This window comes from Sitodiplosis mosellana, unplaced genomic scaffold (assembly GCF_009176505.1).
Source record: "Sitodiplosis mosellana isolate CC-2019 unplaced genomic scaffold, AAFC_SMos_1.0 Smas_scaffold_6226, whole genome shotgun sequence".
Taxonomy (NCBI): Eukaryota; Metazoa; Arthropoda; class Insecta; order Diptera; family Cecidomyiidae; genus Sitodiplosis; species Sitodiplosis mosellana.
In genome coordinates, this window is record NW_022601467.1 from 14,134,152 (window position 1) to 14,148,601 (window position 14,450).

The window sequence follows — 14,450 nt, forward strand, 5'->3', positions numbered from 1 at the left end:
ATTTGAATTTGATATTTGGTTTATTTAGCCCGAGGAATTTTGTGTAACGAGGCAGTCTTTTTTCTGTAACCTTCCAGTCCGTATATTTTGGATCATAGAGCGACCCGAATTGATTTTTATGGGGTAAATATGGTTTCGTTCGTTTCTTTGATCCTTCAGACAGCGAACAGAACCTTGGAGTACAAGGATGCTCTGCTGGAGGAACTGGATTTTAGATATATGTAAGACAAACTCCAAACATATCGCCAAAATTGTAACCTTCCAGTCCAACAAAAAAACGGCTATATCTCTATGGGTGTGAGAGATATGGGAAAGGTTTGTTGGTATGAAATGTTCCTTTTGTGGTCTAGATTTGCCTCAGCATAATACTTCAAGTGGTTTCTGGGATTACAGAAGAGATATGAGCATGAATATTTTGAAAAATCGTGCGAATGTAACCTTCCAGTCTGTGTTTTTGCCCATATATGCACTTTTGCTGAGTTTCTCAATGTCTTCATTTCCGAATCTTGCACATTACACTATATGAGCCGTTTGCATACACTTTCCTCAAACAACGGAAGCGACAAATTCCAACGTTTATTTATGTACGAAAAATAAGACAAGAAGAAATCATAGCGAACCTGAAACTCAATCTCATCGTTATTATTCAACGTTCCAAAGCATACTACCCAAGCAATTGGAATCATTCAAATATTTTCAGAGATTTTTACACTCTTCTCAACGTACACAGAGAAACACAAACAAACCAAACATGATCATGACGTTGAGTGAAATCCAATGACATTTCATATTTGTTGGTGCATCGAAAACGATATGAGTTTTACTTTGCTCTCTCTATGGGTGCTGTGCATTATGGAAACAACTGGTTGGTTGATAATGTCGAGATCACAAATGGTTGACTCATTCGCCAGAAATTTGCCGTCACTCGTAACTATTCATAATGTTGGCATGGCATTCAAACATTTGCAAACATTTGCAAACACTTGCCAAATACACATGATTCGACAGTGGCATTCGACGATAAATCTTTTCCCCGCCGATGAAAAAACTAAATTTCAAATATTCGGAAAATATTGTCTGAAATAAATAGCATTGTGTTTTTGAAAGTCGCACACACACACACACATACACATTAAATGCACAACTTTTGGGTGAAAATTATGAGGTTTCTTAAAAAAGAAAATGAGGGCAAAGGAAAAACAGACACTTAAATCTTTGGAAACAAAAAGAGACACTCGCAATGACACACACAGAGGGAGATAGACATGTCCAACTACAATTATAAATTGCTCTATTTGAAGGAAAAAAAGCATTTTGGCCAGCGTTCAAAGAGCCGCCTTTTCTTTAGTTTCAGTCAAAGAAAGGAAAAAAAAGTGTGTCATGTTCTTGGTCTGTAATTCAATGTTGAGTCGATACATTATTTACTAATTTAGATCATTCTGGTTTGTTTGGTTCTGTTTTGAAAATGTCTGAAACTGAAATTGAATTGTCTGCTTGGACATCAGGGAGTGGAAAAAAACCCCATCCGGTTGAACGTTTCGTCATCGGATCGATTTCATATAGACATATTTAAATCAAATTAAAATTAACTTTGTTTGACAAAATTATTTCTCTCAATTAAGAATATTTTGCGGAGCAACGACAAGAGACGACGAAATTAATTCATTTTCCGTCGAATCAAAGTGAGGCACAGCATCACATACACAGAGGGCGAGATGTTGAAAAATATGATAAATTATATTATAAAATACATGAATTTTTTACGCATGGACAAAAGAGAGAGGGAGTGTGAGAGAGAGAGAGATTCACCAGAAAATGCCATTCTCTTAATATCTTCAGTAATGTTATTACTAGTAATAAAAGCTTCTACGAATTATGTTGAGCATTTCATTGCAATTCGAGCTGTGTGTATTTACTTTAATATCTCTCTCTCTCTCTCTCTCTCTCTCTTTCTCTCTCTCTCTCTCTCTCTCTTTCTCTCTCTCTCTCTCTCCCTCTCTCTCTCTCTCTCTCTCTCTCTCTCTGTGTGTGTGTGTGTGTGTGTGTGTGTGTGTGTGTGAATTTAAAGTGTATAATATTTTTCACGAAACCAGGGCATGCGGCATTTTATCATCTCGTTTCACTTTAATGGTTTAACAAGTTCGGGGAGTGTGAGAAAGAGAAAGAGAGACAGAGAGTGACGGTGCATTCAGAGCATACAATATCCTACAATATGGAATTTACGTTTTGGTATGCAATTTACGGATCTTTTTGAGTTGATTTACGTGCTGTCTTAGTATTAAAATCCATACCACAGTGAAAATAAACTGGTGTGTTTGGTTGGAAAATTGCTTAAATTACCCCATGAATGTCAGTTATTCTTACGCTTGAAAAAGAAATTACACTATTCATAATTTGGATAGGTTGTAGCATATTGAAAGTCTCGGGTAAGAATTCCATCAAACTCTATATTATGATTGTGTCTATATCCATACACATACATAATATTTATCATTCACATACAACAACGGTTCGTTTGACATGTGCTTTTTCCAGTCGTACATAAATTCATTGGAAAAGTTTTACGATCTCTCTCTCTCTCTCTCTCTTCCAACCACCTTCCCTTCGTCTCCCTATCTCTATCTTCATTCTTCTGAATAATTTTTGCTCACTTGAACTGTTGCCACAGCAATGCATTCATTGCTGAAATTCGTGCACCCTGTTATCAAATCACTTAATGCTTTTCGAGAGTTGGTTGGCATTTGGTGGCGGCAATTTTTGGCAGTATTCTTTTATTCGGGTTATTAGCATGTAAATGTCGAACCAAATGGAAGTATTGAGATTGTAAATAAGCCGCGCAACAATAGGTGGTAATTTCATCGTGATACAAAACTTCATCAATCTAATTTACCTACATTTTTCTTTGTATTATACGATCCACACACCTCTCCCTCGAGATAAATGGTAATAAAAGAGTCAAGTGATCGATTTGTTAGATTGAACGTGCTAGCGTGTATAGTGCACGCAATGCATTAAATTGACCGATTTATTAAGGAATACCCGAATGGATGAACGTTAAATAAGCTTTTTATTAACATGAAACAACACTGAATATGTGTCGGCAGCGTTAGTAAGCGGAAACCCCGACGGCAGATGTGTTTTATACTTGTGGCCGGTTTCATTATACATCCTCTTCACATGAAATATAATATAGTTTTTTTGTTAATGTTTCATTCTTTGCAATTGCCTGTCTTTTGTCAACTGTCACCATATTAGGTAAGCTTGGATTTGATATATTTATCGCAATGTAATTAGATAACAAAATTCTTTTCATTGTCGGCATCCCGAATCAGAGTTTCAAAAATGTGTCGTAAAGTATCCGAAATTTCAGTAGACATTCAGTTGTCTTGTCTCTTGTTCGTATTCCTCCTTGACCTTCGTCTTGTCTTGTCTTTTCTTTTATTCTGATTGTTATTTTATGTCATGAATGAATTTTCATTTGGATTTGCCTTTCAATTGCCATTGAAGTGATTTAGACAAAAGCCACTTTTCTAGTCCGTCAGTAACAATGGACAGCCCAATTCTATATGAAATATAGAAGAAAAAAAAGTCACCCCAATCCCGAATCTACAATGAAAGTTTTAATGCCTTTAACTCATAGACGAATCGTTTTCGGCCGGAAAATTTTCGACAACAATCGGGGAGAAAAAAGTGAACCAAATGTCTCTCATGATATTCATCGGGGTAATAAAACAAACAAACAAAAAGTAATTCAACGGCCCAATGTTTCACATAAATGGTTCACATTGTACAAAATGTTTTTAAGAAATGTGTCATTCGTTCATTGAATGATTTTTTCATGAGTTTTTTTATTTTCTTTTTCAATGAAGAGTGAAAAAAAAGTTTATACACATATATATGAAAAAGATTTTAATTTAATATTTCATGCTTACATCTGATTTTTGTGGCCATTGAAATAAGTTTGGAGTATGTGTGTGTACAAGCGGTACACAAACTTTGAATTGGTTACGATAGACTGTCTGAATCAAGGGGCGAATCACTACTGAATTGATTGTAAGTACTGAAAACCACTGAATTTTTTTTTCTTGATACTGAAAAGTACTGAAAACCGGTTTTCAGTACTTCAGTGTCAGTTTATGCATTGAATACGTCTAGACTATGACACTTGACTTATATCATTAACGTCATACAGTTCAAAAATTGATATTTAGGTGAATTTTGGAAAAAAAAAATTGAAAAAGATTTGTCTACAAAAGTGCCAAACTATAAAAATACGGCATTCAGTAGTTTGGAAATAAAAATACGCCGAGAAACATTTGTGTAAAAAATCCATTCTTGTTTTGTTTGGTTTTAGTCTTCGTGGTTTCAGAGATGCACTGACATTTCAAAGAGTTGATGATACACACACATCAATGTCATAGAAATTTTCATTCGACGAAAATTGCCAGACATATATTTTCGACATAAATCACTCTTTTCTGATGTCAGCTTCTTTATTGTGTCTTTAGACTTTTCTAATTAAAATATGAGTGGACTTTATTTTTGATAAAATACGTTCAATTTCCATTTTAAATGCTAGAAAACAAACATTAAACACAAGTGTCAAGAAATTTTGACAATACTGAACTGCAATAAAAGTAATATATTTACTAGGTATTGAAAAAACTGAACCGCTACTGAAAATCGATCGCAGGTGCTGAAAAGTACTGAAAATCGGTTTTCACTAGAAATTCGCCCCTTGGTCTGAATGGCCAAGACTGTGTTTACAGAATTATGCCTCGGCAAACTAAACGAATTATACTCGAAATGCCACTAAAAAATATTGAACATAATAGTAAACTTTGTTCGCTCTCCAAAAGCACCTCAAAGGGAAGTGCTCTTCGCAAAAGTTTACGACACTGCAGTTAGAAAGAGCGATAGAGGGAGAGAAAGAGAAAATGCCCTCTAGAAATAGTAAAAGAGCAAGTCTAGTGATTGATGTGCGTTGCTCTTCAAAAGATTCTATCTTTGTTTTCGTTTGAATGTAATATTTTGATTTTAGTTAACCTAATACGCTTCTGTTGCACACGAATCCAATTGAATACATTTTGGATGCGCACCATTGATGTGTATATGCGTATGTATCACATGGAAACTACAAGAGATACACAGCATAAATGGAAAATAACGTAGTAGAAAAGATCCAAAAACAAGAGAAGAAAAGGCAAGGAAGACGAAAAAGCCACACATACACATACACAGACAATCCTATATATTTACCATATCCACAGTTACTTCCAGGTACTATGAATCAAAGTTGCACATGTGGAAAGTACAAAGTCGCATAAGAGAGACGGCATACGATACAATCACAACCATCTATTAAAAACCACAACAACTATAGTAAGACTTAAATTTCATTCGGAAAATGCCATGCGTGTGTATGTGAGTGTGTTGCCAACCAGTAAACGTTCCATAAAATTGGCTATTTTATAATCGGGTCGCTCCAATCCGATCACAGTAAAATGTTCTTTAGAATCGAAAGATTATTGTACGAATCTCCGGTGGAGAAAATGCAATTGCTATTGGAAATAGTGTGCTTTCAATTGGAATTACGGGGTCTTTTTTTGGGGGAAGGTCCTTGACAATTTTCACTTATCGCTATATCTCTTTATTATATGGGATGACTAGTTTTACTGGTGTCCATGTGTGTGAGAGAGGAAGAGAGAGAAAGCGAAAATAGAGAGAAAAAAGGCAATAGCAACTATAACAACGAGAATACAAATAATCAAGCAAGCGAGAGAAAGTCGCAACGAAACGAGAAATATATGCGATGCATCATGCATACATAACGAACTCAATTAAGAATTGTTAAGAATTGAATTTATGTAATTTGATTTATTCGCATTGATGGAAGGTTATGCAGACATGGAGTGCTCTGCATTATATTGTGATTTGACTTTTTTGCGGTGAAACGAATAAATAACAAAGAAAATGTTTTTGTTCGTTGTGGCATCGGTGTAGAGACCGTAGATGAAAAGCTTGTGTGACACTTTTTAAAAAAAAGTTTTTTGCCATATTTTCCAATTATTGTTTTTTATTCCACTTGCCGGTGCCATTTAATGTTTTCTATGCGTTTTTCGTGCGAATAAAATGCAATGAAAATGAGATACATAAACCAAAAAATTAGTTGAAAATTAATTTTTTTTCTGTTTTTTTGCTGTCTATGTTTACATTTGGCTGTTGGGAAAAATTCGAAGCGTCATTGATATTTTAAGCTGGCAATTCAATGTATGGTATTCAAGTAAATATTGCCCAAATCCCTTGTGCCTAAGAGAGGTACATGAATGGAAAATGTAAAAAATATTTCCCACGCATTAGAAGTCTTCTGGAAATTGCAATCAAAAGAAAGAAGAAAAAATGAGAGAGAGAGAGAGAGAGAGAGAGAGAGGGAGGGGGGAGAGAGAAAAACCAGAAACCTAACGAAACCTTTGATGACTGAATGTGTGTATACAATACACACTGCATAAAATGAACCTAATTTACTCTCATTTGAGTGATGACGAGATTTGTGGGGATTCACGCATGTACGGATCGTCTGTTTACAAAACAAAGCTAATAATCAAATCATACATTTCAGATTTTGGGAAAATTGAACGTCAGCCAATTAATAAACATAGAAACTGAAACTGAAACTGAAACTGAAACTGGTTAAATATTTGTTTTTCACAAATATCAATTTGATGTGTTGATTTTTGTCTTCTCTTTTCGTAGGATCATGGCAACTTGGCTGGGTGTTTTGCAATATTTGGATATCGTTAGATGTGCTATTATGTACGGCGTCAATTTTGAGCTTGTGTGCAATTAGCATAGACAGGTAAAACATTTCGTGTATATGTAGTATTCGGAAGGTGGTTGTTGCGATGCGGTTGGCACACAATTCTGTTTTCACAACACGCAAATTTCGATTGATTGTTCCAGATATTTGGCAGTTACTCAACCGTTAAATTATTCGAGAAGGCGACGCTCCAAACGGCTCGCATTGCTAATGATTCTAATTGTTTGGACGTTAGCGTTGGCAATTACTTGCCCACCGATTCTGGGATTAGGCATGTGAGTATATTTATTGTAAGGCATAGTTCATCATCGGCATGCTCTGTTCTCTCGTTCATATCTTCACCCACTGGCTCACTCATCTCGCTCAAAATGCGTTGCGTTACCAAAAAATTATATTAATCCAAGCATAAAAATGGAAAATTTCGAAATAATTTCAGGTACGATCATCAACGAGCCGAAAAGCATGATGAGTGCGGATATAATCAGAATGAAGGTTATGTTGTCTTTTCGGCAATGGGCTCATTTTTCATTCCGATGGCCGTGATGGTGTACGTGTATGCGCGAATTTCATGTGTCGTCGCCGCACGGCATGATCACATGACGGAAATCGAGGTTCACAAGGTAATTATCAGCCCAGATTAAAAACAATCGATAAAAATTTGTCTTTTGGACGATTTTCCATTTTCCCCGTTCGATTCATTTATTCATTCCGAAACAGAAGCACAACAAACACTTTGATGTGGAAGTTGAACCAGAAGTCGATCTTGAGCCATCATCCGAACAGGATTTGCACAGCCCATACCGAAAAAAGCAGCATTCATTTCATCAAACATCGCGAAGTAATATATCAATGGATTTGAAAGAGTCCCGTATGGAGATTGGCAAAAACATTTTACAATTACAAGAGCGACAATCCCAGCAGCAAGAACAATCGCAACAACAGAATAACGGCCACTACGACCAGGACGACTTTTCAATTCGGTCAATTTCACAAAAACGCACCAAACCCAAATCGCACAATGCATCATCAACAGCAACAACAGCAACAACAGCAACGGTTAATGACCATTGGTCAAAGTTTACACAACCCGTACAGTATAGCGTTAAGCAAAACAATACCGTTTTATATGAATTACAGCGTCAACATCCACACACGGCCACGATGAAACAAAATACGCGCATCCATCACAAATCTCTCTCGAATCGCATTCTATCACTGAAACGTGAAAATAAAACCACTCAAACTTTGTCAATTGTAGTGGGGGGCTTCATTGTGTGCTGGCTTCCCTTTTTCATAGCATATATCGTGGCACCGTTTGTGCCTGTGAGCAAAACATTGAGCGCAATTTTAACTTGGTTGGGGTGGTTCAATAGCGCTATGAATCCGTTTATTTATGCATTTTATAGTGTTGATTTTCGTGCAGCTTTTTGGCGGCTCACTTTTCGACGATTTTTCGAAAGCTCAACTAAAGCGCCGTACTCAAGTAATGCAATGTCAATCAAGCGATAATTCTCCGCTAATCATGCTGTTGTCACTGTCGTCATCATCGTCAACGCTGATTAACATCATTTTTTCTTGATTCGGCTAATACACCGTTTGAATTATTAATATCAATTATTCATGTGCAAAGTTTGTGTGATGCTACTCGAGCATGAGCCACTTTTCAGGGAGATTATTCTGTTATTTGGAAAACAAATGCGTCCACAAAACACGTTTTTATAATATTACACACACACACACATATATATATATATACGCACACACAAAAGAATCGAACGCTTTAGATTCCCACACAGAGCGGAGCTCAGACATGGGCAAACCAACGTTATTATAAAAACATTTGAAAATGACAAAAAAAATGCTTGAAACATCCCTTATCAAACTGAAATTAGACACAGTACTCAGTTTTGTGACAAGCGGTTGCGCGTATCGCGATATGCGCTCTTTTGTATGTCCTAAAAAAAATGTTTGCCACTAGACGAGCACAAAAAGCACTCCATCACTATGAGGAATCATGGACAAGCCAAAATCGATGGATGGATGGATGAATGGATCGAACAAACATTTTGCTAGTTCGTATCGTGTTACAAAATGCTGAAAATGTTTATAAATCGTGCGATTATTATCGTCGATTTTGTCATCGAAAATGGGACGAAAACAATCATCGGGCGAGGTATTAAGATCAACTCTCCAATTCACTTTGAATTTGACAACTGATATTGAGCGCAAACACCACCTAGATAATCTAAGGCCAATGACAATACAATCAAGTAAACTCTCCGTTCTGTCAAACGTCATACTGAAGTATAACATACATACATCACGAACTCACAATCATTTCTTTAGATGGCGCTTCGCTCAACCGAGTTCCAACCAAATACATGTATTAGTATACGAAGCATTCCACTGTTGATTAAGATGCTTTCCACATGATAAATTTATCTAATGCCATTCAAGATGTGATACTATGCATGCTTTAGAACATGCAATAAGAAAAAAAAATTGAACGTTTGATGATAATATTTGCCCATGTCTGATATTGCCCACAACCTTCATTTAAATACCGGTTATTTGTTCGGTAGAAAATAGCAGTCGAGATGGTTCCACATCAAAGGTGGGTGGGTGAAAAAGAGAGGGAGAGGGGAAAGAACCAAAACCGCTTGAAATCTTTCGTGTATTTTCACCACACAAACACACGCACCACTCAAGCAGATAAACGGAGAGCGAAAAAAAAAGTGGACGAAATTTTTACACGTGAAATAAAAATAAGCTGCCAATTCATCCTAAACCATACAAAACAAATAGCTTTTGGAACTTTGAATACACACTTGACTACAATATTGGCACCACTAAAAACAACGAGACGTGGATCAACTCACAAAAGCGTGTTTCATTCGATTAAAATTTCAAGCCATTGTGTCCGCATGTGATCATCGTTACACAAGCGGCTACGAACTGTTGTGAATCAGAAAAATGTGAACGGCTTACACAGAACTGTGTAACCTAGTCAATCACTCATATCTATCTCTCTCTCTCTCTCTCTCTCTCTCTCTTCAAATACACTGTGCATTGTGTGCACAGAATGTGCACACGCTATGCAAACACCAGTAAATTAGATCCATTGAAAATACTACTTGTGCTGGTCAGTGTCAAATCAGTTTAACATCATTTTAATCCGATTCTTTTATTCTCTCCGCTCACTCTTGCTCACGTGTAACATTTGCGTAAAATCCTGGCATTCTTTTTCGGATGGGAGTTTTGTTCGGTTGTGATTCAATTGTCCAAATACAACTAATTGGAATTTATGCTGCAGATGTGAATGATTATTTATTATGAAAGGAGTCATGTTTATGTGCCAATCTCACTTAATTCATTTTCGCTCAAACATTGTAATCCAATACTTTGTTATGTTATTTCGCCAAAATACACATGTTTCATTATATGCACTTGGTCAAATTTCGTGCCAGTTTTTATTTTCTTCTCAATTTACTGCGCTGCTATGTCGAATCATCCAATGTAAATGCCTTTGGCAATTTCAATTATATTATTCTCTTTTGATCCATTTCATCGAAATCGAAAATCGATTTCATTGTTTTCAGCTAAAATGGCATTTGGTAATTGCGTCTGGTTTTTCATTTTATCTTCAAATTACGTATATGTATGTATCAAACCAATTTATAAGTCAATTTATGAAATTGAAAGGGATTCATCGAGAAATTTCCAGCAGTCTTGTGAGTGAGTGTGTGTGTATGTCTGTGTTTTTTTGATGTGGTGAAAAAGTTGGGATCGACCTCATTTCCAAAAAGCCGACACTAATTGAATGAATGCAGTATATTTAAAAGTTTTAAACTTCCAAATTGATTTTGGTGTTTAATCGACAAAATGAATCACCTCATCGCAAACGGAAACAACCATCTTTGTGATGTGTGCGCCGAGAGTGGAAAAAGGAAAACAGTGAGAAAGCCACAAGTACACCAAAACCAAATGCATTTATTGATTTGCAATTTCAATTTGAACATCGCATTTCGCTTTGCTGCTTACGAATTACGAATACACTAGAGAATCAAAGTGAAAATAAACAAAAAAAACAATGCAAATATCCACTATACACAGATCACTCTCCACTTCTGTTTATATGTGTGTGTATTTTGGAAAATGGAATTATTTCGCAACAGATTATGAGCTTAAGATAGTAGTGTCAGGTAAAGGTGTAGCGTATATAAATATATAGTGAAATAATAGACACTTGGCTTATCGCGACAAGTGCAAATTTTGTAGAAAGATTAAAATTTAAACATAACAGTTGAAATAATTGATTTTATGGGCGAAAACACTTTCTCACCCATCGTCTCACATTATATGTATTGTATGTATATGCGGTATACATGAGCGGGTGCAGGTGCATAAACATACACATATAAAAAAACCCGACGACAAGTGCGAAATGAAAGCACGTTCGTTTGTTTTTTGGATATTGATGTTTAGCGCACGCCGAATAGACATAATAAATAATCACCGTGTACAATGGATTCATTGACACCCAAACAAAACCATTTCCAATTTTCATTTGTTTAATTGCAACACACTACGGTGTGTTTATCAGGCCAAATAAGATCGTTGTCGAACTTGTTTGGTTTCATTTGGCTGAATTCAAATTATAACCATTCAAATAACAGAAACGAATGTGTGTGTGTGTGTGTGAGCGCGCATCATTCGACATCCGATTTATACGAATTACAGCGATTCAATTGTGACATAAAATGCAAACGTCTTTCCCTCGAAAAGGTGCTAATTCAGCGCTAGGGATTGCTGCTTTCGTCGACGACGACAACAACGACGATGACGTCGATGACAAGAGAGAAGAGGCGAAAACAATGTGTGTGTGTGTGTATTGTTCATGAATTATATTGGTTTTTGGGATATATAGCAAGTCAAAGCGGAAAATATGCCATGCGTTCCACGAAATGAGCCCTACAGCAATTGAGATTTTGTGTATGAGATTAAGACCTAAACATGTGTAAAATCACATCGCATTTACGCAAAGTAGGAGCGAACGAAAAAGAAAAACAAAATACCAAATTCCGCCATAACGGTGAAAATGGATAAAATTATGAATTAAGGCAACGAAAACATTAGTAGACAATTCACTTCATTTCGCAATAGCGCATATACACGAGATCAAATAAATTGTAGCAATTTGAATTCCATTCCAAAGATGTTTTGTTTTGCGTGTGGTCATGAATTTCGACGAACAACGAATCATGCATAAGTTTTAACCTTCACCGATATTTCCATACAGACAAAGTCGAATGTCTTTTATTTGTGGCTGGTCGCAATCAAATAAATATGTGAAAACCAACGACATTCATCATACACTTTTCTTTACATAAAAAGGTACATTTTTTGTAAACAAAGAAATAACAATTAATCAAACTAGAAAATTATAGAAAATGAAAATAAAAATAGTCATGTCATAGCTAAGAAATTTGTAGCATCCTAGGCTAGGTGATCAACATAAAATAACCGCAAAGGTATTCACCAGGACAAATATGCTGAAGTTAAAGAAAGTTTTCAAGAAAAGCGAAACATTTGATTGATCGTTTTTGTTCTGCATGGTTGTGCCGAAACGATCGAGACTCTTCCCCAATCAGAGTGGCGAATCTTTCGCAAAATAACAACAATTTTGTCAAAATTCATGAGAGAGAGAGAGAGAGATACATAAAATATGTTGAGCACCCATTGTTTACTTTGTTGATAGCAATTAGCTTTTGATTAGGTTTATTTTGTTCAGGGATTTCCACTGAGAGATCGGAGTTCTATAAATATATACAATATAACCAAGTAAATTCAATTGTAATTGGTGATTAATTTAATGATATATGATTACGATAGACAGAAAGAAACAAAACACTTGTTAATTGTAAATACCAGTTCATTTGTGTCTTTTCAAATTAATAAATATATATGTATATTGACATTGCATGTACCGATATATCGAATGATGGTGCGTTGCAAGAAGGGAATAAAATGAGGCGGGCATCAGCTCAGCAGCCATTGATTGCAAATGAGATGGGCAAATCGATTTTCAAAGGCAAATTTCTATATGTAAAAGCATCTAATTGAATGAAGTGAAACATTCACCCCATATACATAGATATACATACATACATACATACATGCATACTATATAATACTAGTTAGATACCTAGACTTTTAGCGGAAAAATTAAACAATTTTGAATGTTTGTGAACAAATTAACTCTAGAAATAAATTGCATCAAATTGAAAAGGTTCGAATTGGTGTGTAATTGTCGTTATAAGAACTCGTGCCTCAGATACTTTTCCCTTGGTTCCTCTCTCTCTCTCTCTCTCTCTCTCTCTCTCCATCTTCCTTTTTTTTACCTACCAATGACTGAGAGGACGGGAGCGAAAACAAACGACCATTTTTTCGCGATTAGCATGATTTTCTTCTTTTTTTTTTTTAATTTCCGTAGGACACATGCAATATTGTTTCGGTTGAAAACAAAAAAAAAATCTCAAATTCATATCGATGGAGGAGTAAAAAAGTGGCCAGTTTTCGGCTATTTTCATAAAATTTTGTATCGTGTTGAGCCATGATGTGGTAATTAAACTCAAAACTATATTAATACTTTGCAACTCAGTCAAAATTTGGCCGCCATCATCATTATCATCATGGTGCTCATTAATTATTCATTTGGTCTGTGTCCCCTTCATTGTTTTGCTTTCATGTCACTGTTGTTGCTGTCGTTTTTTTTTATTCATGTCCATTCTGTCCATCTGTACACGAAATTTGAGAACGATTTTTTTTTGTGTGATCCCTTTTTTGTCACTATATAGATCAGAGAAATTGTTTTATGCTGTTGCGTTATTTTCTCTGTGCTTTCTTCATTAATATCATTTTAATTTATTCGGTTGCGTTTTTCCCCCTTTCGCAATAACAGGAAACTATAACCACTTTTTCTTGACCAACAACAAGATATTTGACAAAGAGGGCGCTTTCTCATGGAAATTTCTATGTACAGCTGTTGGCGCCCCCTTTGGTAAGATGCTCAGAACTAAGAGGGTTTCCTGTCATTGTCCTTTCGGCATAAAAGATGAAAGTGAGAAAAATTGCTTCTAATTACGCTTCAGCTATCTGCGATCCACAAATAATCATTCCGGGGAACCGGTGGAAAGGGTATTCTTTGGAACCGCATTAAAAGTATTGTGTTTGTTCTATTCTTACATCGACCAAAACCGTGAAAAAAGAAATTAATTAACGATGAAGCTAAAACATCAATGTAAAGTATTTTCGCTGCGCTGAAATCAAACTCCACCGAGTATTTCATTTCAGCCATTTAATAAATGAAACTAGAAATTCAGTACTATAAATGTATAATTATTTTCTCCCAAATGGAAAACATTGAACTTTTGGCGAAATTGGCAGTGACCAAAATTAATAATGCGGCCTCATCTAAATCTCATCGTTTGACATGGGCAATGCAAAAAGCAGCCGCACAATATAGTGAAATTCAATGATGTTTTAGGATTGTTTACGTCTGGGAATCCATGGAATGACATTCGGCTATTTTTTGTCAAACTGATACGAATGATTCGACTAAAATAGAGCAAAA

At 35.8% G+C, this 14,450-nt stretch overlaps 1 protein-coding gene across 1 annotated transcript in view; it reads left to right on the forward strand.

Moving 5' to 3' along the window:
* LOC129578489 (5-hydroxytryptamine receptor 7-like) overlaps nucleotides 1-13,109 on the forward strand; it is a 52,579-nt gene extending 39,470 nt beyond the window's left edge. Inside the window, exons 5-8 of the mRNA XM_055467175.1 lie at nucleotides 6,754-6,856; nucleotides 6,961-7,092; nucleotides 7,254-7,437; nucleotides 7,535-13,109. Coding sequence (XP_055323150.1) covers nucleotides 6,754-6,856; nucleotides 6,961-7,092; nucleotides 7,254-7,437; nucleotides 7,535-8,326 — 1,211 coding nt within the window. The 3' untranslated portion in view covers nucleotides 8,327-13,109. The remainder of the gene's footprint in view (nucleotides 1-6,753; nucleotides 6,857-6,960; nucleotides 7,093-7,253; nucleotides 7,438-7,534) is intronic.
* Nucleotides 13,110-14,450: the final 1,341 nt, after the last annotated feature.